Source organism: Gallinula chloropus (assembly GCF_964237585.1).
Source record: "Gallinula chloropus genome assembly, chromosome: 4".
In the NCBI taxonomy this organism is placed as follows: Eukaryota; Metazoa; Chordata; class Aves; order Gruiformes; family Rallidae; genus Gallinula; species Gallinula chloropus.
Genome location: NC_140088.1, coordinates 72,376,797 through 72,403,015, shown reverse-complemented (window position 1 = coordinate 72,403,015; position 26,219 = coordinate 72,376,797). Strand labels below are relative to the sequence as shown.

Sequence of the window (26,219 nt, the reverse complement as noted above, 5' to 3'; positions counted from 1 at the left end):
AGCAGAAGTGGCGATACAGTGATAATATTCCCTTAAATTACTCTCTTATTTGTGTATAAAAGCATATTTTCTGCTTTACTGGGCGTTGCTTCAGGGATACAGCATTAACACAGTACTGCTTTCAATTCAAACTTTATCAATATGACTACCCACATAATTAGTAAAGCAAATTATAGTTCAAGTTATAAACTATATCTAGCCCCTGTTTCAAGCTGTACTCTCAGTGTCCCATAATAGGAAGGCTAGAAAAAGTTCATGGTTCCTTCTGTTAACATAACTTTGACCGAAGCAGCATCATTGAGAAAACTGCTGGACATCTGGTTTAACACCAGTTTGTCTGTAAGCAGTTAATTTAACTTCTGAGACTTTGTTTCCTTACCTGCCAGAAGGCAACAGGGGTATTTACCTACTTCATTCCTGGGACTAATTATCCCTACTACTTCGCTAGTATTAGGCTGTTGTGGCTCCCCTGTTTTCCATTAAACTGAAACTAGGGTAACAAATTGGAGCGTGGTAACATGGAGCTCTGTAACTACAAGAGGTTAGGAAAGAACTCAGATTGCGCTGACTGCCAACTTTGAAGCATTGGGACATTCAGACTTGAGATGTGCCGCCTTTCAGAGTTCACACGAGCATTCCTTTGGCTGTGGATGACTCTCCAGGGCTAAGCTATGCCTTTGATGTTTGGCTCTTGAGGTTCCCCTGGGGAATGCAGAACAGCTGTGACACTCCAGAGAGAGTGCCACATACCTGTCCCCAAGATGAGGATGTTGTCATTCCTGTCTTAAGAGCTAGGCAGTGCATGTCTTCACTCACCACGACTTGGTTTGCATCTTGCCCCTTTTTAGTAATGCCAGAGGAATGGTGAGGAAGGAAGTCTCTGCACATCCTGTTCCTTTTTTCTACAGCCCTGTCCTGTGACTGAGAAAACATTGTGTTGTCGTTTTCTCTCAAACTGCAGCTGTCACAATGCTGAACACTGGAGTTAGACCCATCTGATTGAAAACAACTCTTAAAAAATACTTTATCCAGTCCTAATAAAGATCACAGAAGTGGCTTGAATCACTTACCTGTGTTGCATAACTGCAGCAGATATAAAATTTGAAGAGAAACCTAAGTCAAGAGACACCATTTTTGTTGTGAGAACCAACGTGGTCTTGGGGAGGACCAACCCATCTTGAAGTTAACTGGATGCTTACCACTTTCAGTGAGAGAAGCAGGTTTGCCTTCAGGAAGGATATTTTGTGTAAGTCAGGTGGTGATCACTCATCAGAACTCATACATGTGTTGTGTGGAAAAGGTATTTCCCCCCCCCCACTGAAAATTCATCAGGACCAAAGGAGAGAAGTGCTGGCTCTTTTCAGTTTTTTTCTTTTTGAGTTCAGTGTCAGGTAGAGTTCATTGTGACAATACAGAGGTCATTCAGGAAAATAACACATTTATAGTGCCAGCTCTAAAATGTTATGTTTTTATTATTTTATTACAAAGAATTTTTACACCACATATTCAGCTTAAAACTCTTTGCCGAATGATTGCCTAAGTGAAAAGAAATTCCTGGATCCTTGTCTTGTTGTGGTGCACTGTTTTAGTTAGCAGATTTGCTGATGGAGAAAGCAGCAGTTATGATAAAAGGGATTATATAAAAGAGCTCCTGCTGAGAGTCCATGGCACTGTACAGGGTGATACCGAACACTGTATTCCCTAGGGCAGGTACAATAATTAGCTACAGGACTGGCACTCTGTCTGAGGGATTAATTAGAACTGGAGGTGGTGTTGGGGGGAGGTAAAGCAGCCATAAAGAGTGTCAGGATCACTCTGGCCTGAAGCCTGTATGATTTGATGTGAAATAGCAGCAGCTGGCTGTAACCTTAGGAAGTGCAAGTGAACAGCAGGTGGTAATTCCTGTCTCATTTACCATGTCTTCACAGGAACATGTAAGCTTGTGCAGCTTGGGTTTATTGGCAGGTCAGGAGGAAAATCCTAAGGAGGAGTGTGACATTTACTATACTAAGCAAATGCAATAATCAAAATGGAGTGTGCGCAGCATAGTGTAAAACCAGTAATGCTGTTGCTTAATGTTGTTATACTCGCCCTGTGACAAGGTTATGATGACCTGATAATACTGACCTCATGCATACCAAGGCATAAAGTCAAATGTACTGTCACGATTCTAGGACCGGTAGTGGGAATTATATCTTTGAAGCTGTGATGGATGTAACAGGAGAACTATTTAATCTAAGTAAAAAATCAGAGGGAAGGATACGATGTTATAGCATCCTTTGGTTTTCTCAGTAGCCATTGTGTGGGCCTGAATAGGCTTTATCTACATTTCCAGGTAGTTTAGCAGGATACTGCATTATATGGACACATGCATTTTAGACTCCACCAAGCATCATGTTTTGCTTGGCATTTGGACAAAAAATTGCCACGAGGCATGCAACAAATGTGCTAATTTAGAAATTGTAACCAGCTAGCATTTCAGGGTGAGTTTGAGTTGCTGTCAGCAGAGGAATTTAGTGGGCCAGTGGTCGCTGTTGATCACTGTAGTGTTTTGTATTCTGTGAGGGCCTCCCTGGGTATAGAACAAGAGCCCATCCTATGTGCAGTTCAAGAATCAAACCAAATAAAGAGAAAATTGAGTAACTTTGAATCCATCGTTTTAGATAGAGAAAAAATAAAACAGATCTAGGGGATATTTGTGGCTATATTTATAGCAAAGTGACAGGAAAGGAAGAGAACTCATTTTGTGAGGAGGATAGCTCTTTTTATGCCTTTTTAGAAGCTCATTGTGTGCCAACATTATCTTTCATGGATGCCAGAAGATGCAGTGCCTTCTAAAGCCTCCCACGCATGCAAAAAACTATGCAACCATTGTAGTTTCTTTGCTGGGTTCCATTTAATATTCCCATGTTTCTGGCCCTCTCCAAATCCGCGTGTTTTATATGCGGAGATGACCCTGTCCAAGCTGGCATTGCACATCTCTCACTGTTTGGTCTGAGGGTATGCCTGCTTTGGGCAAAGGAAAGAAAGCTTGGTAAAAAGCTGAAAGAAGTTGCTAGCTGTTAATGGAAGAATGGGGTTGTCCCCTTTTCTTAAGGGTTGTTTATATTGGCAAAGAACCACAGTACTGATAGCTGCTCTTGAACTTGTCTGTGTGGTGTTGGGAAGCAGTGAGAGTGTTGGGGCTAGACTGTAAAGTGTTCTTTGCAAATGTTTCTGTGAGGAGCTACACAAAACTTTCACAATTCTTTCATTTCTTCTCAAGAAAGAAAACAAAAATCTCATGGCAAACCATATATTTTTCTAATTAAACTCCTTTCTTAATTAATTCTCAGTACCACTTCATGTTCAAGATGAAATAATTCAAACCTAATATAAGTTTTGAGTTTCCGCTTTTTAAAATATCAGCTTATGAATATGCTACTTTTACATGCAACTGAAAATTGCTGTGCTATAATCCTAAAGGCTGATGAGTAAAAATGAAGTTGTTAAAAGATTTTCTGTTTATCCCTTTTTTTAATAAATGAGATTTAAAGTTTATTGCTTGCTACTCAGATTTTAGTTCTTTTGTAGGTTTCTTGCTTGTACTCATTTCCATTACATGGTATTGTAGTTTTATCTAGAAGAGGAATGGACTATGTGCACAGCGGGACTAATGAGTCACAGATGTAAAGATTCTGGCACGTTACCATCTAATAACTTCTTCAACTTATATTCCATAATAAGATAAATGCAAATTTGATACATCTGCTTTCAAAGTGATGTATCATTCCAGTCTTAGTTATGTCTCAGGAGTGAGTTTCTTTAAATGTTTGGAGGTTTTAGCCTTTTTTGGTTTTGTTTCTTTTTATTTGTTTCCAAAGAGATTTCAGGTCACCAAGCAATGCAGTTATAGGCACACCACGGTTAGTCAGAACAAAGTGGGAAGGCTGGTAAAACTGCTGCTGGCTTTATGGGATCTACTTACAGGGTCGCAGCTTCGTCCTCTCATGGGTGTGTTTAAGGAATAAAGCTGCTGAATGAATGCAGCTTAGAGGTGCTAGTGAAGGACATGTGTGCATCAGAAAATTACACTGCCTTTTTATTTGTAAAGACTAGCACAGTCTCCTTGATCTGGAGGATCTCTGGTGTGACTGCATGAGGGGATGAATAGAGCAAATATTCGCCACGTTAAAAGAATCAGCTGCAGCCAAGAGACCTGTCAGGCTGCCATTGCCGGTTGGTGCTTTACACCAGCCCAGCTGGGCTGCAAAGGTCTCGTGCTCTATGCTAACATGGGCTGCCCTAGCAGAACCTTCATGCAGGACTTCTTGGGAGCCACCTTGTCTGGCAGCCAGAGCCAGGTACAACGTTCCCTTTTGGAGGTGACAAGCTGCAGCCTTGCAGCCATACACTCTGGGTTTCACAGAGGGGCTGTGTCTCCTGCTCCGCCACACAGAGGTGGCATGTGTGCTTGAATCCACATAGGGAGCTTAGAGTTACCAAACTGTATTTTATTTGGTGTTCCTCAGCCTGATGTCGCTCAGCCATTGTACAAGCCTCTGCTTCATTGTGCTATGCTAAACAGAAGGAGAGGACTCGGGGATTTCTTTACTTAGGAGTTCTCTGATCAGTTGTATGATTTGCACCTTATAAGGCAGCACAAGAAAGTTGTTGAACTGAGAGCAAAATTCACCCCTTGTCTTGTCATACCAGGCCACAATACTACAGTCGTCTTGGGATTTTTTTATACCAGTACAGTACAAGCTCTGCACATGTTGGTAGAGTAGGATATGAGAAACCATATGCAGCATACAGTGTTTGAGGGAAAAAAATTTGCCCTGAGTATGAAAATGCTGGTATGTATGTCTTGTAAACGTTGACCTTGGCCACTCTGGACTACCCAAGACCTAGCAGTAGATTGTTGTTCAGTGTTTATAATTGTGTATGTACTACCAGTTTATGTGCTGAATGTCATATGTTAAACAGAACATGAGGAGCAGGATTTTAATTAAGCAAAGTGTTTCAAAATCTGCTGTCACTGCTGTCAAGGTCTGCAGCAATCCAGAGTCAAAGCTTTCTATGTAGCTGTCTTGAAGTGCTGTAGCACATCTTAGTTAAAAATCACTCAGTCATCCACTGGCTGATAGTCTAGCATCTGTCAAAAGTTCAAAACAATTTATTGTAATTTTAAGGAAAGTCACCTCTTTGGGGTTACTCCTCCTAAAATCTCTTGTTATTCTTGTTCTAAAGTAACAACTTGCATCTGCAGTGTAGTGCAAACCTAACTCTGTTTCCCATATGACAGAGAGGCTGTTTCCTGTCAGTAGGCAATGTGGGGTATACTAAACATAGTGTTCGTTCTGTTTGTCCGTCAGTAAATTGTCTATGTGATGTTTGTGTTGTGCTGTTTTGGTACCATGTTATGCTGTGTCCCTAGGGTCTGCCAGGCTTCCCCACAGTCGCTGCTCTGCACAGTAATCAGATCCTCACCGTCAAGGTTTGTGGCTGACACGTACCTGTTCAGTCAGGTCTCTCTGTATCAGCATAAAAGTGCACATGAAAAATCCTTTTTACCATGGGATACCAATGAATCCTTACGGTGGGCCTAAGTCAACCCTCGTTGCCTTTGCATTGGTATAAGTGCTACTGATGCAGAGCACAGCATCAAACCTATAACTATGTACAGCATTAGCCCTGGCAACACTCACATTCCTTGTGATCTTGTTCAGTATTTTATTTTCAGATGAGATTTTTCTGTAGTTAAGCTTTCCTGAGGCATACAGGAGTATGGAAAATGTCAGTGTGCTCTGTACTGGTCAGATATTTGTGTTAGATATCAGAGATTTAATCTGTACACACAGATTTTTTCAAAGAGCATTTGCAAATTAAGCAGGAAGGATTGAAGCAATCTGGTCAAGCTGTAACTCCAGTCCTTATTAAAATGACACCATTCTTCATGGCACAATATGCTGGTTAGAAAATCTGACTGAAAGTTGAACTGGTGCTTTGTCTCTAGAAGCTTTGCTGAAAGAACAACATGGAAAAATGCTGAATTTTAGAGCCCTGTAATGAAAAAATTAATACATGTGTAGAATTCTCACAGGAAATCTGGGGAGAAAAATGTTACACAGTTAGCTCATTGTGTGTGATTAATTCATGAAGCAGTATGTCCTGTACATTAGAGGTAAAATTCTTCAAAAGAAAATGCACAGTTTCTGTCAGGCAGAAGCACCGGTTTATATTATTTTAGCTATTACAAATCTAATGAATATGTCTTTATTTCTTTCTCGGGCCTTCTGATGTCTATTCTTCAATTCTCTCATCTCTGATCTTCAACCTTTGACCTCACCTGCCTGATCAGATGGTGTTTCCTAAAATCAATCATGGGTTTCTCTCTGCTGATCAGCAGCTCATTAAACGCCGCCTCATTAAGGTAGTGCTTCATCTCACTCGAATCTGGTTCTTCTTTACATTCAGTTTTACTCTTTGCTGTACCTTTTTGTCAGATGCCTTCTGATAACAGGTTTTTAATTTGAAAATGTTTAAATGTTTTGGAATTAAGCAACTGTTAGTGTTATTAACTATGAAAAGACTATGGGTAGCTTTGCTAAATGATCCATGTTTAAGATGCAGTCAGCTTTTTCCAGCAGTTTGCAGTGGTGTGCTGGGAATTGAAGAACTCAAGCACCATTTTTTTGTGTTGTCTTTTTTGTTTTTCCTTCAAAGGGGAAGGTAATATGTTTTTCAACTCTTGAAAATTGGCTTTCACAAATTAATAGGTAAAAATCATTGAGATTTAGTTAGTTGTCCCTATAAAACAGATGGAAAATTATGTACAAATTTGTGGAAAAACAGTTATTTTTCTTGCTCATTTTTGAGATCTATCCATGTATCATTGATGGGCTTGGAAAATGGCCATGCAAATTATGTATTCTCACATACAACTTTTTAAACTCAGCCTTGTTATTTCTATGCCAATATTGAAGCAAACATCTGCTTTTTTGAAAGTAGTTATTTGCTCTGGAGAACTAAATGAGTAAAATATTGCAAGGTTACCCCGAATTTTGGCATATGTCCTGTGGTAGGACAAATGGTTTAGAATTTGAGACTTCTTTGTGGCTGATTGCACTGGATGTATGCAACCTCTGGCCTTCAAGGCAAAGTGTAGTCTCTGCCATAAGCATTGAAGAAGCTCATGGCAGCTTCTTTCAGCCTGTTTTGCATTCTTTCTGGGTAAATCAATGTCTTTTTGTGTGGTTGATGTCTCTAAAACAAACTTGTGATGAGTTTTTTGTTGGTTTAGGGTGACCAAGGACAAGCTGGACCCCCAGGCCCTCCAGGGCCACCAGGACCCAGAGGTCCTCCAGGAGATACCGGCAAAGATGGTCCTCGTGGGATGCCTGGCATACCGGTGAGTTAGTCTGTTGCTGTCATGGTGTCCAAATTCCTCTCAAATGTATTCCAGCTCAGTTTCAAAGATGTTTTTTGAGGTAAGATTGGCAAGTAAGATGTGGAAGCTGAACCACAGGCGCATTTCATGGTGTACCTGAAGTCCCAGACACACAGAGAAAGATCATAGCAGGGCCAAGAGTAACACCTAGGTTCCTTGCCTCCCACCCCTGAAAGCTTCCCCACACATTCTAAGGTTTCTCAGTTGCTCATTGATGTTTAATAGCCGCATGAGGAGGGTCTTTTCCTCTCCACAAGTAGTAAATGTTTCTACTCAGACTTCAAGATAAAGGTGAATTTGAGACATCGTAGTATGGATGGGATTGATTTCTCACTTCCTAGTGATTTAGCCTTAAAGTCTTGGAATTAAAGTAATAAACTATTATATGCTGCCCAAAATATGACAAAGCTTTGAGTCAGATTCTGCCATCTTTACACAAATGGAATAATACCATTTTCTTTGGCTCATCCCCCCATATTATGTTTGAACAACCATCAGAATCCAGTATATTGTTTGTTTAAGCACAGGATCTGACCCACTGCTGTTGGCACTTCATGACCTGATGATTAAGCACTTTTTAAACAGATGTGTAAACACATGACTTTTTTTTTAATTAAGCCAAATCTGAGTAAGGTTTTGAATTTTGTAACCTCCTTAATTTTAATACTTTTGAAATAATTACCTCTCTTTTCATCATTAATTCCACCATGTTATCAGTGTGGAAATACAGTCACAGGCCAGAAATTACAACTAAAATGCCACATATACAGATGCAAATACACACACACACACACTCTCTCACACTCACACTCCCCTTGGTAAGTAAAGATCATAGCCGAGAGGACATACAGGGAACTAGTGAGGTGAGAACCAGCACTGGAAACAGGTATGGGGTGTTTTTTTTTAAGAAAATGCAAAACTCATTATGTTGTTTGGAACAGGAAGACATAAAATATCCCTGCAGGGTCTTTTCAGGTAAAGCCAAGAACGGAAATACCTACACTCCTGTTCTGTCCCTATTCAGGCTGCCTTATCTGAAATTGTATTAACTGTACAAATATATTATGATTATAATAGTAAGACTGCTAAAATCTCCTATGAAAATGCAGCAAAGCTTTCCAGTTAAGACCTGTAGTACTCTAGTGTCGCTGCTGCTTCTGTTCTTGTTTTGTTCTTTACCACCATTGCTCTTGTAAATTCTAGCTCAAAGTTATGAATTGACATTAAAAATGTGTTGCTTTCATTGTTTTACTTTGACCAGATACTCATTTCTTGTTAGTTCTGCAGCACAACAGGCTTTAGGCCTCATCTGGGCTTCTCCTATGTTCTTTTAACATGGTAAAATTGACTGTAGTCAGCAGTTGCTTCTGGTTTGATGTTGTGAGATTGAGACTAAAACCAGAACCTATTTCTGACTGCGGTGATACCATTTTTAAAATGTACATACAAGAGGCTGGCAGAATCAGCTGGTGTTGTGGATTACAACGTGACTGTGTTGCTTGGCATTTTGTGCTTTTTAGCATAGGGAACATTAGTGTTTCTCATAACAGGGAAGTAATGCATTTTATGCAATGAGGTCATTCCATTTTATAACAGTTCTGTAGTGATTTTGACTTTAGATGGCAAGGGAGAGTTTCTTTTTATAGATTTTTAAGCTGTGGCTATCTTAAGCCCTATAGCATTATGGAAAATCAGTTCACAGTAACTGCTTTAGAATCAGATATGAACAAGCACTCAGACAGAAACCTTCCAGATTATGAAGATTCCAGATTTTGACTTGTTACCATCCGCTACTGAACCCTCAGAGGTTAATTTTGCTGGTCCTCAAAAGGCTTGTTCCTCCATGGTTGTGTGATACACAGTCAAGCAAGAGCTCTGAAGGGAAAACTTATCTGAGAGGTCGTGACAGCTTTGTATTTTTAAAAGGTTTGCATGGACCTTTGAGCTAAGGAACTGAACAACAAAGCAACAGCCGCACTGTGTTATGGGTAGGGACTTGGCAGCCTCACACAGCTCTAGGAGGATGTCTTTACAGTGGTCAGTCACCATTAGAAGGCAGATGTTTCCTCTCCTGCAGTACTAGGCAAATCAAGGGCTTCTCTTCCAACCTGCCCCTCTCATGCAAGTAGTTTTACAATCACCAGAGCTATAAGGTGATGTCTTGGAGCTTTCCTTCCCCCATGCCCATACACTTTCTGTATATTCTGAGAAAGTCAGGCAGACAAGGTAGCAAGGCAGAGCCAACTACAGCAGCCACCATTACTTCTCTTCCACAGTGTATCAGGGTCAAGGATCAGCCTGTGTGCCCACACATCTCCATCTGCACCCACATGTTTCCATCCGTGCCCACACGTATCCGTCTGTGTCATTACCACCTTGCATCCCAGAAGTGTGCATCCTGTTACAGATACTTAAAGCTTCTAGAAATGAGAATGCATTGTTTTCTCAGGCAGGAAATCTTCAGAACTGAGGAGGTAGAAATGTTAGGGAAATGCTGTTGGGCCTATTGCCAGCAGAGAGAGCACCAAGGGAGAGTATGGGTGTAAGAAAGGGTTGTGCAGCCTTCTGTTAAGCTTTTCTTTGGATGTCAGCAGAAGAACCTGTTGGAATCAGAACATACTTGCTATGCTGGAACATCACTTCCTACAGAGTGATACCTAGAGTAGGTGCCTTCCCTTAGCATCACACAGACACCAGCAGAAAGACTGTGAAGCTTTAACATCTCCAAAAAGTAGTAAAAGGAGAATGACATTGGTAATAAGACAATAGAATATGATATAAACTCTTGAAATTATTTCACCATTATTTCCTAACATTTATGGGGATATCTCGATGCTCACTTCAGGCTGTGTGATTGCTGTATATGTGAGCTAGCAAGGTTTCAGTGTGAGCTGAAAACCCTAGTCTTGTGTAATTAGCTGGCAGAAACCTGTGTCTGTGTGGTGTCTCTCTCCTGGGTATCTTGGTGTGTTTGCAGATGCTCCGTGCTTGCTTCTGAATGCAATGCACATACCCAGAGAAGCAGTTCTGATTCTTCTTGGTTGCCAAGAACAACGACATCAGAACAGTTCTCATCAGTTCTTTGACAGGTTTTCATCTATGGCAAAGCTACTAATGAAGATTCTGCAGCTGTACAGATACAAGAGCACATGGATTGCCCTATGCTCTGTTTGATTTACAAGGGAGTGATCCATAAACCAAATCACTGAAATGATCAGAATGCTGTGTTTTGGATGAGTATTTTTAGCCTGTGTTGTACTACTGATATCTTTTACTGCCTCTACAGACAGTTGTATGTGTTCATATGAGAAGAAAGGGGAGAAGATAGATTCTGACTTTATATAGACCTGTACCCACAGAAAGAGAATACATTGAAAAAATAATGGATTACCATTTTACATGACTTCAGAATACTAATATTCATGTGTTTATGGAACATGATAATTTGCAACGGTAAGTTATACCTCCTGATTGAGATGAGCAGTAATATCAGAACATGTAAACAGTGGGATTCAGCGCATATGTGAAACAAACCTTTCTCAGTGTCTAACACCACTGGCTGGAATGGAATATTTGATTTGGAACCAAGGTACAGAGTCAAGACATCAATATTAAACCTTTGCCTTGAGAAATACAGCGTTAAATGATTCTGAAGTAGTACTTTGCCTATTAAAATGTCTGAGATTTGGCCTACTAGTTTTCAAAGCAAAAGAAGTATTATTATAATAATATAATATATCCTTATATATTAATGTGCAGTCTGCTGTCATACCTGTTTAAAAATGGATCTGTTGCTATTGGGCAGAAAACTGAATTCAAGAAATGTTACTGAAATTCTTCACTTATTTTTATTTTTTATTTTAAGGGTGAGCCAGGTAAACCAGGAGAGCAAGGATTGACAGTAAGTACTCTTCTAGTTTGTTAAGAAACTGTAACAGATACATGACATATACAGTTTTTAAAATGTGAAATTCCAAAAAGCTTTATAGCTATGTATTTCCTAACCTTCTTTTGTCACAGACTATTTGAAGCCTCATTTGTGAAGCAAACGTGAGAAAGACAGCATCCTCTTTTTCCATACAATGATCAGTCATATAAGGCCAACTTCTTTAAACTAGTGGAAGTAGAGGGAAATAAAACAGCTAAGGGCACAGCAAAGCAAAACAGAGCTAATCCAGGTGTTCCCAGTACCTACCTCTGGCATATCATTGTCTCTGAAGCTGAGCAGTTTCCACCTTGAGACCACTGAGCAGAACAAGAACTTGTTTTAAGGGCCAAAGTCCAGGCTGTCTCTGTAACAATAGCTTTGGCCCTTTGCCTGATGGAGCAATGAAGACCTAGCACAGCATGCTGAAACTCTCCGAATAATCTCCTCTCCTGAGGTTTTGTTTTTTCCCTGTGTGGGAGAGAATGTAACAGCCAAATGAATGCATTTTTTACAGATATTCAGATATGGGAGTAGATTATTTCTGTTGCATCGGGAACTAATTAACCCTATTCATTTGGAAGCAAATTGAAGCTCCACTGGTTGTAAATCAGCTTTAGCCACAGGGTAAGGCATCAGAAGTTTCTGCCTGTCACATATTCCCAGAATTGTGAAACATGCAGAGGTTTTTTCCCTTATGATCTCCCTAAACACTCATGGTCTTTCTTATATTTATGAGAGATGACAGAATTGTAGCCTGTGGCATGTGGTTTTGATTCCTGAATGCTTCTGAGGAAGAAGATTATACGCTCAGCAATCAGTGCAGATTTGATTGCTATCTGTTTGAATTTATGAAGTTTAAAACAGGTGTGATGATATTTTACCTTGACAAATTGCAAAACATTTTGAATTGACAAAATCCAATATCTTTTGGAAGAAAAAACTAAGATTCTGTGACTCACAAATACCTGCTGTGATCAGGCAAAGTCTTGTACTTTTTCATTTCAAGATAATGGTTTCACAGAGCCAAAATCAAGACCTCCCAAAGGTACAACCTAGTGGTTTTACGTGCTTCCGGGCTCTTTTTTTGTTCTGTCATTTTGGTTTCTGAGGGCCTGTTAATAATAGATGCAATCGCTGGGAAGGGAGGGGGTTTTGTTTCTTTTGTTATATTTAGAAAATTCTCCTATTTGAGCTCTGGACAAAACTCACTCAGATTTTGCAACAGTATCTTCCCTGTATTTGAGACCAGATCTTCAGGGTCACAGAATTCCTGAGGGCTTTTAAAATAAAATGAGTCCGTCGCCTTTTAGTCTCCATATTGAGAAGGTTCCCACTGCTCTGAAGTAACCATCTGTGTGCAAGAACTGAGAACTGCTACTCATCTGTTTCTCTATATGCAGGTGTGTGTAAATACAGAGGAAAGGTGTTTAAAAAATCAAATCAGCAAGATTGAGTTAGAGAAAGAGCCCAGATTACATGAATTTCCAGCTCCAGATGTCTGCTGTAAAAGTCAGTCTGATGGCTTAAATGTTAGGTTGTGTAGAGATCAAGTGAAGAGCATCGGCGTATCAGGCAGGTAATCAATTTCTTTTTATTCTTCTTGGTGCTTCTGACATACTCCTCACACCAGTAGAGATTTCCAGACTCTCTTCCCTGCGGAAAATGCTACAATTATTCAGGTGCTGTCTAGCTGCTTCTGACATCTTCCATCAGGTGTTTCCGTATTGGAAATTGAGGCACTACTATGTAAATGGCTGATGTCCCAACAAGTACATTATATAATTGCATTGCCAGAGAAAATAGGTACAGTATTGTTTGCGGTGGAGAAACATGCCTTTACCTATCTGAGATTCTTTTCCTGCATTTTCTGCATATTCTTCTTTCACAGTAAATGAAAGTGTAGATCTCTGCTCAGAGGAGCTTCTAGGTTAATCCTGCAGGAATTTTTTTGTAAGGAATTCTCTTTGTTTTATGCAAAGAGTCTGGAGCCTGAGTTAGCTTCCTGGGTTTTTTTCTTCCTGATGTAATTGAAACTGTGGAGTTAATGGGTCCTATAAAACAGTAGCAGTACTTGTCTCCCCTGAAGTCCACTTTTTGGGGTGCACTGTGGTTACCTGTTTGCCCACCTGTTTGAAGCCCTTTTCGGTAAGAAGCAAGTACTATAATGTGAACTTTGGTTCCTCTCACAGGCTGGAGGAAGTAGCATACAGCCAAGGAGACCACCAGATCCTGTGAAACAGTCCTTTACAGTTTGGATGTACTTGCTAAAGGCTGTGGAAGCAAGAAGACTTTGTAGCCTATAGGACCACAGTCTCGGCAGCTTTAACTCCCATAGCAGTGTTCAAGTGAAGAAGAGCTGCAAGCCTGACCTCTAGATTTCAACAGAGATAGGAGCTTTTATCTTTGAAAAGTGTTTTTAACACATCTATTTAGTAACATGCCTTAGTATTTCTAAATGAAAGTACAGATTATTGATAGAGCTGGTAAATTCATTTTTAACCTGTGAACCAAGAACAGCATGGATTGAAGAGACTTACTTTTCTATTTTCTCTTCTTACAAGAACTGGAATAAATTTCTTGAAGAGCACAAGATAGTAGATAATGAGATAACAGTGTTTTCCAGCTTATGTCTCAGAATGTACCACAAGCCTATTACACACATTGAGTGACTTCTGACCTACTCACACAATATGTGCCTTGGTTCACAAAAAGTTGAAATAATTTTAATGCATTTGAAGTTCTGGGAATGTTCATGTTCTCTTTTCAGTGGAATAGGAAATACAGTGGCTCTGGTGAAGATGTGGCAGTTTACTCCTACTGAGAAACTGCTGCAGTCTTCTCCATTTTTAGTGCACTTCCGTGTCAGTAAAGAAAAAGAAAATCATGTTTCAGATGATGATGTGAGAGGGCAGTAATAACCTCTCCCCCTCTCAGGCAGGGGAAGTTTGCTTGGACCATAAACAGAGACTGACAATATTTGAGTTTTCTGGCACGAGTTCTGCTATGGTATGAGAGAGTTCAACCTATCTTGGGTGCACAAGGGAAATTTGCCTTAGAATGGCTTTCTTTTTTTTCCCCCATTTCCAACGTAAGTATGTGTGGGTTGGGGCAGAGTGGTAGGAAGAAATGTTAAGGAAAGCTAGTCATTGCTTACAAAGGTGTCTCACTCCCTCTTGAATATCATCTCAGATTTTCAGAGTGCTAGTGTGCTTCTGTTGCTCTTCCATCCATGCGGTTGAGATGTTTGCAAGGAGGGTTGGGCTCTGTATTTCTCTTTGTCAGGAACAATCTGTTTTCTCTTTGAGCCGAGAGAATTCACCTTCTTTTTAAGTGAAGAAGAGGCTTAGGTTTAAGTTAGAAAGGTGTGACTGTAAGCATCTTTAATGTTAGGAGGGAATCTTAGAATGACAAGTTAGTTGTAATTTGTGTCCGGTTTCCATGGCACTTGAAAGCCCTACAGATCTACTTTCTACAAGATTTGATCATGTCATTAGTCTGTGCTGAAAGTATTAAGAGAATTCAGAGGCAGACCAAGCAGTAGGGTGACCAAAGGGATTAAGTTTTGAAATGTTATGTGGAATTAGTGATATATATACCATGCAAGAAAGAAGGCCAATAGTTTCTTTAGCTTTTCAGTATTTTCAGTTAAAGTTGTGTGCCTCTCGTAATTCATCCTTCTTCCCATGTAATTTGTCTATTCTTCCTGGTGATGAGGACTCTTAAATACCATACGAAAGTTCCTTTGTTTCATCTTTTCATTCTCAGAAAGGATCCTAAGTGAATTTGGGATTCTTTTCTACCTAAGAGCTAGATTTCTGGTAGTAGACTGTTCATGAGAAGTCAGTCAGTGATGGGAAATCTCAAAGGCTGGCACTGATATGCCATAGGATAGAAGGTGTGTATGGGCTGGTTGTTTCTAACTTCCATGTGGCAAATTTGTTGCTGCTGTTATGTTTCAAATTTTTAAACTAATGCATAGCAATAAAAATTTGGAACATCAAATTAGCAATGTTTTCAGCTCCTTGGAAAAGAAGTAAATTTAAATATGTTTAGTGTATGAATCAACTGCTTCTTGTCACTGAAGAGACCCCACCCCCACACAAATCCTCCCCTCCCGTATTATCCTATGCCCCAAAGTTGGCTTTAAGAACAGATAAGTAATTTTGCAGATGTTTTGCATGAAGAAAGGACTCCAGAATAACAAGAGAATTCAGGTGAAGGTGTCTCTTTGCAAAAGAAATCTATACTGTAATGATTAACCCAAATGCAAAATCCCTCTTCTTTATGATACATTGTTTTCCAAACTAGTAGTTTTGTGCTTATACAGTCTTGCTGGGCAACTGTTCAAGAAAATAAGACGTAATGTTGCTGCTTTTAGCAGTAATTGAGAATAAGGAAGATGTTCTTCCAAAGGATATTGCCATTTCTGTTACAGACAGTGGAAAAGTGTAACCTTACATTTAAGTCTGCAAAATGTCACATCTTTAAAATGAATTAATATTAATTTCTCATCTTAGGCTAAAAAGAACAAAATGAACTTACAGGGACCAGGCAGAATTGACTGGGAAAATCTGCTGGCTTCAGTTCAGCCTTTCAAGCCAGTGGTCAAGGCCAGATCCTCAGCTGTTGTGAATCTTCATAGCTCCTCTGGGAAACTACTAATTCTGATTTTGTTTTCAGTGGCCAGAGTTCTGCAGCAGCCTTCATTCTGGTAGCATGTTCATAGTAAATTTTATAAGGTGTTGTTCTTAAGCTGTTCAGCTGTAAAAGTTTGCTGAGAACTAGCAATTGAAATGGAAATTCTCAGCCTGTGCCTCTCACAAGCAAGTCTTTTTTTTACCCCCGATACAATTGTGTTGGCTGTAACTTGAAGGAAATCTCAGGAATAAGTCTGGCATTTTATAACCTCAGTACTTCAGTAATGGCTGCCACAATAGTGACTAAGAGACTGATGATAAGAAGCTCTGCCTGAGCACTAATTAGTAGTTGCTGCTGCTCTTTTCATCAATTAAGGTAGATAGCATGCGAGGGGGCGCTGCTTAATCAGAAGTTACATGAGGTTTCCCATCATAGATAATCTCTCTTTAGCTGGTGGTTCTTTTATCTAGGTGATTCATCAATAGTAAAGCATTGCACATTTCAGTACTGGCACTCAAGAAATTGTAGGCTTTATGAAACACTCCTGAACCACGCGAGAACACATTTTCAGAATTACACTGTGTGCCTGTAACAGACACAGAAAATGGGAGAAAGGAGCCTCCGCTGAAAGAGAGATGAAAACTGTGTGTGAAACTTGTGCTTTCCCCTTTGTATGCAGCTGCTAGTTCAGGTTTTCTGAAGTTCTTTGTGCTTATAGATTGCTAAGGAGTTGGTTTGTCCGAGTAAATACATGATTCTCCTCCTGTACTCAGCACCAGCGAGGTCACACCTCGAGTCCTGCTTTCAGTTTTGGGCTCCTCACAGACATTGAGATACTGGAACATGTCCAGAGAAGGGCAACAAAGCTGGGGAAGGTTCTGAAGCACAAGTCTGATGAAGAGCAGCTGAGGGAGCTGGGGTTGTTTAGCCTGGAGAAAAAGAGGCTGAGGGGAGACCTTATGGCTCTTTACAACTGCCTGCAAGGAGGTTGCAGACAGGTGGGTGTTGGTCTCTTCTCCGAAGTAACAAGCAATAGGACAAGAGGAAATGTCCTCAAGTTGCACCAGGGAAGGCTTAGATTAGGTGAATGTCTTCACTGAAAGGGTTGTCAATCACTGGCACAAGCTGCCCGGGAAAGTGGTTGAGTCACCATCCCTGGAGGTATTTAAAGGCCATGTAGATGTGGCACTTAGGGATATGGTTTAGTGGTGAACTTGGCAGTGCTAGGTTTCTGGCTGGATTTGATGATCTTAAAGGTCTAATCCAACTAAAATGATTCTGTGATTCCATTCTAAGTGTTTAGGGAGTCTTATAGGCACCAGGGCCAGTCTTGGAATTTCTTATGTCCTATAGAAATAAAAACACAGTACCTCCTAGAGGCCTTCTACTTACAAAGAGCTTTTACTTTACATAGGAAGTATGGAAGTTTAGAAAAACAGGACTTTTCTGTTTTCTCAAAGCTTTGGAATAAGAGAGCTTTGTATGACAGTGTATTGCACCATTGTGATGTATTTTGCTGTATAACTTTTTCAGTTTACAAAAACATTCATGTTTTCATTATATTTTTGTTAGGCATTTTCATTTGGTGTTTGTGCTTGCTGGCCATGAATTCTTATACCTTGTAAAACAAATCATTACTGCTGCTCCAGACTTGCAAATTGAAAATGTCCAAGCTTTCTATTTCATACATTTATTTAAACGTTGAGCAACCGAATCACTACAAGCTCAGTACAAAAACACCTTGAGGAGGCTGTTGCTAATGTATCATACCCTGAATAATTGTGCTTTGAAAAGGCAACTTTAACCTTTAGAGGACAGAAATATTTCTTGTTTTGCAGCTTACTAAAGCACAAGGAACAGAATAAGCTTAAAAGGAAAATATTACAGTACCATTAGAAGGGAGGTCTAGGAAGAAGTCTGGTCTCAGAACATTTGTTCTCACTACATTAGGGGCAAAACCTTTCAGTTTTGTTTTGGTTTGATGAGTTGTGGGGTTTTTTTTAATTTGTTCTGGATAGTTATTTGTTAAGGCCCAACTGAAATGTCCAACTTAATTTGATAATTTCTATGATGCCAAGGTTTGATATGATACTAGCTGTGGAGGTCAGTTGATTTCAGAAAACAGTGTTTGAAGAACTGCATTCATAGAGGAAATATTTTACTTTTTAAAACCACAATTGCATAGAAGACTCTTATAAACATTTGTTTACACATGTGGTTACACAATTTTCCAAGTGCTTCAGTAGCTATCAAATAATTCTTCATCACAGCTAGCAGTTGAATTTCTTCGGAGCAATGCACAATTGCACATGATACAAAGGGTTCTTCTGAAGTCTCCAGATGATATCTGGAACTGTGAGAACTATTTAAAATTTTTAGTTTTCTTTCTATTTTGGACAGCTCTCACACGGAACATTTTTTTCTTCATTGAAGCTTCTCAGTGAATGTGTGTCAGTTTAAAGAAAAGTCCTATAATTTTTAAAAATGCCAAGCAGTTACTCCATCAAGACAGTTTTAATGAAATTTCATTGCAGTTTTTTAAGCCTAGATGCTCTTTATAAAATGATCTTTTTAACATGAGTTACCAAGGTTTAGGAGTTGATTCCGAGCATCCTTATGTGGAAATTCTGGCAGCTTCCAGTGAAACAGGCAAAACCCAAATAGTTACTATCAACATCAGCTGCATAGACTGCTACAGAGTGATTTTGTTGGTCAGTTATAAGTATCTTATATATAAGTGTATATAAGCAGGAAGTGAAAGAATTCTGTACCTGTTGTCTTAAAGGCTTTTGTTTCACCTCCTTCATATTCCCAGGGATGACAGTGACAGAGGCTGGTCACTGTAGAGCAGAGGCTTTAGGCTTGAGAAGTAGGAGGTCACAACAGTATTAGCAGCTGTCTGCACTGGGCTGCCTGAACCCAGAGACAGAAGAGCTATCAAGAGCGAAATTTAGCTGCCTCTGCATTTTCAAACCATCCCTTTGGTTGTACTGGAGGAGCCAGCCAGAGCAATATACAACTGCAGCTGTTATGGAACACAGAACAGTTGAGGAAAAAGAAAGAAAACCCAAAACAGTCTAAGTAGTTGTTTGGAAACCTTCATGTATTTCTTGACCTCTGCTCCTGTCTCAAGACCTACATAGAGATTTTGATTGCTAGTCATGATGTCTGTTAATCAAGTGGGCCAACACTCTCCCCATTTCAGTAGAATAATCAGGGGAAAAAAATTTGCATGGTCATGTTGAATTTCCAGTATGTATAATTCTAGAAGCTATCAATTAAACCTGAAAAATGATATATTTTCTTTCTTTATAATTACCTCATCCCTTCATGTTCTTCTTTCTTCCAGATTGTATTTACTTGCTTATTTCTATTTCTCCAGTGTGATTCCATGCCTTACTCAGAGAATGTAGGTGGCACATAGATAATAGGCACTTTACAGTAATTCTGGAATGTTTTACAGAGTTTTAAAAAGTGTTTTTCTGTTAGTAATTTAATTTCAGGTTTTCTGTTTTAAGTGGCTGCTGGCAGGCATATGTGGAGGAGGGATGGGAACTGTCAGTGGAGGAGCTGCTAAGTTTCCAGTGGCTTTCCCAATGCTAGGGAGCAGTGCTTTAAATAAAAAATTGGTCCTACTCAGCTCTGGTTTATAGCCTAAACATTCAAAGAATAAGAAGCACTTGTTATCGTGTGTAAATTGTGAAATGTAGCATTGTAAGCAAGCTTTTAATTGCAGTTGGTTTCCTGAGCATAGCACTGAAAGTAGCTGTATTTTTGAGGCCTGTTTTAGTCATCAAGTGTCATGACAGCTCATAGGGCATGAGACACCAGACCCATCTCTGGTCTGAGTAAAGGTTTAAGTACCAGAAATGGAAAACTGCTAATTGTATAAAATACCTATTGATCAGAATCTGCTGCTTCTTTTCTCTGAATGATTAATTTTAAAGGCACTGTAAGAGCAAGGCTGTGCTACAATGTAAATATTTTCTTATTCAATAACTAGGAGCTAGAATGGTGGCAACAGTGAGAGGAAAATTCAGAGGAAAGATCTTTTCCTGGAGACGTCTGCAGTGTCTCGAATTATATCCATCCCACAGGCTGACAGCTGCAAGCACCAGGCACAAAGTGCTCAACAGAGCAACACATTTAACTGTTTACTTTGGGGATCATATTAATAAGTGAATGATCATTTTACCTTCAGATAGTAACTTCATATTGAGGACTCCCAAGTTGTAATTTAATACAGCTGAATGTCTTTAAAAGTAGTTAAAAACTGAAGAGGCAACATCCATTCCTTGGACGTAAAAGTAGTAGGTATGAGTTACGAAGATGGTCTCCAGTTCTTCTGTATTCAGTCTGGCCTACTGGTGGAGATATGTTCTTAAAACTTGAAATACTGCCAAAATGGAATTGATTAATATGCAAAAGATCACGAGATAACCGATGCCTCGAGCATAGACATTTGGAGCCTATTTTGGTAACGGTGATGTAGGAAAGCTCTAGTTAGAGCAATGATTTCTTGGAGTTTTAGCTAAACTTGCATCTTTTTCACAGAAGAAGGGGAAGATTCCTAGTCCATTACCTGCAGTGGTGTCAGGCACTGGAAGAAACTTACTTCCTTCTCTGGAAGAAAGGGAACATATCTGTGGAGAATGTTGTTACATCAATGGGTCCTTATGTAATAGGCCACTCTCTCACCTATCAACATTTCGTTTTTTCCCTCGGTTTTCTTGGATACTATTCTTCTTTTACCACATTCAATATTACTGGCGTCCTCAGCTTCTAGCAAATCTTTGGGTTAGATTTCAGGAACTTACTGAAAAGACCTGAGGTAAACTGCATTTGAAATGCAGTGGGCTGGGGGGATTTTCTCGACTCTGAAAAAGCAAATGATCACTCTGCTTGCTGCTCTGATAATCACCAGTGCAGAGCGCTTGGGTACTTTTGCTTCCTTTTGAAGACAATGGAGTAAACTTGTCACCCTGCGCCTCACAAGTGGCTTTCCATTAACAAAATCTGTGCTTACAGTCAAAAGGAGATGCTTACAAGAAATCAGGCAAAAGTTTCAAGAAGGAACACAGTAATGTGATTTTGCAAGGTTTGATGCCCAACCTGAGACATATGAATCCACATTTAAAACTGCAAGACTTTCAGTGATGTGGATCCAGGACCCAGAGTTACCACCAGTGGAGCTTTGCCATGTAAAAAATTTAAATCTGCATCAGACCAATGTTCCAAAAAAACCTGCATCTACCAGCAGTGGAGGGGTCTGCCTAATTTCATACTACCTTAAGAATAAAATTTGACCTTACATTTTGAAGCAATTCCTGATATCAGTCAATTCTTTTGTACTTTTACACATGAGAAGGATTTGGATTATCCGTTTTGGCTTTTAATTTTGCACCCTCATAGACTTAGAATTCACCCTACTTGATATAGCACAAACACCCACAGATTGCACTAGCACCCATAGTAGGAGTGGGTAAGAACTGCAGCGGATATGGCCTGGCTCTTACTAAAACAGACTGCCAAAATGCCGAAGACATGGCTGATCTGTTTCCCTCCTGCCTCCAGTCTCCACTATGGCCACAAACCTCCTGGGTACTTCAGAGATGCCAGATGAGAAATGGGTCCTATTAATATCAATAAGACTTTAACTCCTGTATGACATTAATCAGTTAAGCTTTCCTGAATTGAGATATCTCTTCCTGCCTTCTCAGGTCATGGGGACAAAATGGTGATTCTTTACCTCTCAAGACCACTCTTAATGAATTCTGAACTTAAATCTTAATTTTTTTTCTCTGAACTTGCAAATGATGGTACAGATCACATGTTGGGTAGAACATAGTAATGTATGCTGATACCTATAAGGGGAGGAAATTTTGAGCCTTACGCTTCTCTCTATCTTAAAAATGCTTCTTTGCCTTAGCCTTGCTTTTATGCTGCTGAGCAGATATATTACTGTGGACACACAACTTGCTGTTAGCTGGTATCAGAAAAACCACAGTCATCTTAATGCTGAGAGATTTGTCAGTATTAGAAGAAACAGATGGGTTGGAGAAGATTAGAAGGGGGGAAATTTGAGTCTTCCACTTAGTAGTTACATCAGTTCCAAAAGAGAAAAGATCCATTGTGCATTTTGAGCAGAAAGTTTTACTTTTTCCTTGATGCATAAAACATCAGCTGGTTTCAGTTGAGTATCAGAGTGCTTTCACAGTAAGACAGTTTTAATTGGTCATTTCAGTTTAAATTGGCTAGAGTTATGATGTTAATTGAATTGTTTTCCCTTTGCAGGGACCTCAGGGGCCTCCAGGACAAAAGGTATAGTATAAACAACAATACTGTGAAAGTGATTATTCCTCCTGGTGCCAGATTGTGAGCAGAAAAGGTGAATGGAATTAGCTACTGTAGACCGCATTGAATCTCTTCATTTAGGGTCTGAATTTTGTTTTTGCAAAATGCAGCCATATAACATGAGACATCAGATTTCTCATTTCCCCCGTCATAGGAAGTTCAAGCAATGCAGGGCAGACTGTTTTCAATCTGTCTGCTTAACTTTCAGGTGAGAAGGTCACTGTAATGTTCTTATTCATGCAGTGGTATGACGAGGAAACCAAAGTTAAAACATTGTGAAAGGTGGGGAGATAGAATTTCTGATTAAATGCATGTCCTTACTCAAGTAGATCAGTGCCATATGAGTAAAAAATTGACCAGCAGAAACAAAGGACATAGGTGTTGCTGATAAATGGTGCTTGGTTGGCGGTGTTCAGGTGGTCTGCCAGTGTCTTCCTGTTCATTCAGTAACCCAAGACCTGACTTCCTGGGAATGCTTTCAGCATTATTTATGCTCATTAAAGCTTACTGCCTCAGTTTGATGGAGTGAGCTTGGGATTTATGAAATTGCACTATTAAAACAGTCCTAGATATATCAGCAATAACAGCTGATGGCACTTTTCCAGCATGTCACCCACACACCACCAAGGCAACTAATTTTCTAGTTGATTTCAAAAGATTAAAAGTTGTATGGAAGTTATTTAATGAAACAGGCTTAATACATAGAAAGAAAAAAGAAAAAAAGAATATGTAATGTTAACATATGTGAGAAGGATGCTATCTCTGATCTTGTGAGATAATATTCTTTAAGGTGAAGTGTTCTTGCATTTATTCAAATGGAACTTTTTGAAAGAAAACGGAGAACTGCTAATATGTAAAAATGTAAACCCAAAGCATATAAATTGGTGGAATTTTGTACAGGCTTTGCAGGCTGGAGGAGAAGGCTACCCTTCCTATTTGGCAATGCAGGAATGAGATGTTGTACAGCTGTACTGATGGCTCAGGGACCATTATAAAATTACTACCCTGTGACTCAAGGAGGATGGTATTTTACATGTACAGCATCAGCAAAACCCATGTCCTGATGAGGTTTTGACTGTCTGATAAACTTTTACTTGGCATGGTTGAATCAGCTTTATTTACATTTTCTAACATCCTGTGTTTTGGAAGAAAAATCAACAGCCAAACAAGACTGTCACCAAGAGAAGGAATTGTTATAAATAAGATAGTTTAGCGAGGCTGAAGCGTTCTTGAGCTCTAGTTTTCTGGAAAAACTATACAAACATGAAAAATGTTCACTAGGGCCCCTTTGCAGTGGCTAGAAGCCATGAGCATCCAGCAAACTGAGGCAACAGGAACAACAAAGTGGAAGCTTAGTGGGTTAAGGGAGAGCATTCAGGATCATGGACAGTGTGTTATTTCTTACTGATTTGCAGCTCTGGTATGAGCTGGAGCCTCTTGGCTATTATAACACTGGAAGTTTTTTGAGACTCTCGTAAGTTTCTTTTTCTTGTTTCACAGGATGTCTCACTCTGTTCATTGACAAACATGTTCACCCATTTTAGATGCATTCCCTTTGGGTGTTGGTGCCTTTTGACTAAACCATTTCTAGTGAAACCTCTGACCAATATGAATAGAGGGTGGAAATGTGATGCGCTGATTCTTGGGTTGGAGGGAAAGCAGAGCACGAAGGGATTTACAGGGTGCTTATTTGTCTTATGGGTTCTGGAAAATTGCACATTTTGCTGTTGAGAAAGCCTCTGCCTTTCCTACTCCCTTGGCCTTTTTTTAGGGTGTCAGCCTTTCAAATAGCTATCAGGTTTTTATATCTTGTTAAGGTGTTTATAAATGAAAAATAAAAGTAATGCTTTCAGTTTCTTGCTGAGCAGCACTGTTGTTACATAAAAAGAGGAGAATGCTGTGTAAGCACATGCAGTTTTCCTGTTTTCCTCATGCTTCAGGTTTTCACTGAACATCCATACCAACAGTCGCTCAAGTTCCTTCAAAAACATTGTCCATCCTGCAGAAACTTATATTGTGGGAGCTTTGTAAAGTGATCCCTCTGCTGTCACAGGTCAATGCTAATATTTTGTTTTCCTCCTTTGTCTGGTCTTTGTGTTTGGCCTGTGTTGGCTTTTAAATTCTGATTGCAATAATACTTGCAGTTTTAAAGGGTATGTGTAAGTTGCACTGTCAGGCTGAATTGTGGCAGATTGTCTCTTAAAAGCTTTAAGATAGATTGGCGCTACTGGTTAGCGAGCTTGAAGCATCCCTCTTGAAGCATTAATAGTTTTGTTCAGGTGCTGTGTTCAGTTGTGTAGCACAAGTCTCATAAATTTTTGAGAGCATTACATGAAATTGCATTTTCATTCTAACATTTCTCGTGAAGCACCCACAAAATTCAAAAGCAACGGTCAACTTGGAGGTTTTTTCTGGAAGATGCCATACAGTGGAACAGTCATTAAAATGTTCAGCATGCGCACATGTCTAAGTGGTATAAAATCTGAACTGGAAAGAGACCCGAACTTGGATAAAATTAGGTTTTTGAAAAATTTACTGTAGTTGCAATAAGCAAGTATTCACCATAATTTCTAAGTACTGTATTAAGAGATGAAAGGTTTCATGACCTGTTTAATTTGCTAAACACCAGCGTCTGTTTCCTCCCAGGGTTCTGTCGGAGTGCCTGGTGTTCCAGGGAGAGACGGACAAGTGGTAAGTTCACTGACTTTGTCATCACTGCCATTATTTATGTAGTTGATTAAAGATACTTAAGGCTTGCTCACATGAGCTATATGCAACCTTACTTCCAAAGCTGTGGTTTCAGATTGGCTTCATGGAAAAGATTGGGCAATTTGGTTTGCAGTTACTCTGAAGTAATTTTTTTTCCAGCTTTACAGCAACTATAATTAATTAAGCTGGAAGTCTAATGTTCAGATTTGGTGATGACTTACAGGTTTCAGAGAGAAATTAATATTACTGGTGTGCAACTTGAGACAGTATAATCACAAACTAAGTTTTTGTGCAGATTTTTTTTTCTTTCTGTTAACTCAGTCCCATGAAGCAAACGCTTAGGTTGATACTGGGTATTTATACAGTGCCAGTACATTGTTAGTAAAACCTATAAAAAAGAGACTGGAAGCACAGGTGGAGAATAATGTTAAATTGAAGTTGGGAGATGAAAATGCAGAGAAATAAACAGGAAACCAAGAGGAAATGCTAACTCGGGCAAGTCAGTGTCATCTTTCAGTGTCACCACCAAGCTACCTCATAGTTTGGAACAGCTCTCCATAAGGAGGGATTGCAGTAAAACAGCAGGGCTGTTTCACAGCATCACTAAGGTTTGTTGGCAAATCTGGGTGGTGAAGTTTAAATAATATCCCTCCCTGATTTCAAACTGGATTATCCATCTGTCATTCTCACAAGCACTAACATTCCTAGTGAATTTCAAAAGCACTTGCCAGGAATACCAAAAGGAAAATGTACAATACAGCTTGTTCACTGTCTCTAAGAAGCAATAGGTGGTACTGTATAAGGATCATATTCTACAATCACTTCTTCTGCTTCCCTCCCCAAGACCCCTAGGAATAAAAGCACTAAGAGGTTTCAAATAACAAAACACATCCTTTCCTAAGGAAAAGGACATGTTGTTTCTGATAGCGTAATACACAGTATTAGACCTGTGTTTTGCCAGTGATTTATAAGAAGTGATACAATAACCAGTTATCTCACTTCAGTGATAATGCTAAAGACCTTTATTTAAAATACTCAGAGTATTATGACTACTGTGGAACAACAAAAGAAAAAAATAGTTAGAATTAGCTATATATAGCACACAGAAATTTATAATGAAATATTATAAAACAGATTTCCATGAAGACCTGAGATTTT

General features: G+C 39.5%; 1 protein-coding gene across 1 annotated transcript in view; it reads left to right on the top strand.

The window, feature by feature from the left end:
• COL25A1 (collagen type XXV alpha 1 chain) overlaps positions 1-26,219 on the top strand; it is a gene marked incomplete at both ends in the record, with an annotated part of 297,516 nt that overhangs the window by 204,456 nt on the left and 66,841 nt on the right. The window contains 5 exons of the mRNA XM_084264091.1: positions 6,344-6,415; positions 7,286-7,393; positions 11,298-11,333; positions 22,293-22,319; positions 24,999-25,043. Of these exons, the coding sequence (XP_084120217.1) occupies positions 6,344-6,415; positions 7,286-7,393; positions 11,298-11,333; positions 22,293-22,319; positions 24,999-25,043 (288 nt within the window). The remainder of the gene's footprint in view (positions 1-6,343; positions 6,416-7,285; positions 7,394-11,297; positions 11,334-22,292; positions 22,320-24,998; positions 25,044-26,219) is intronic.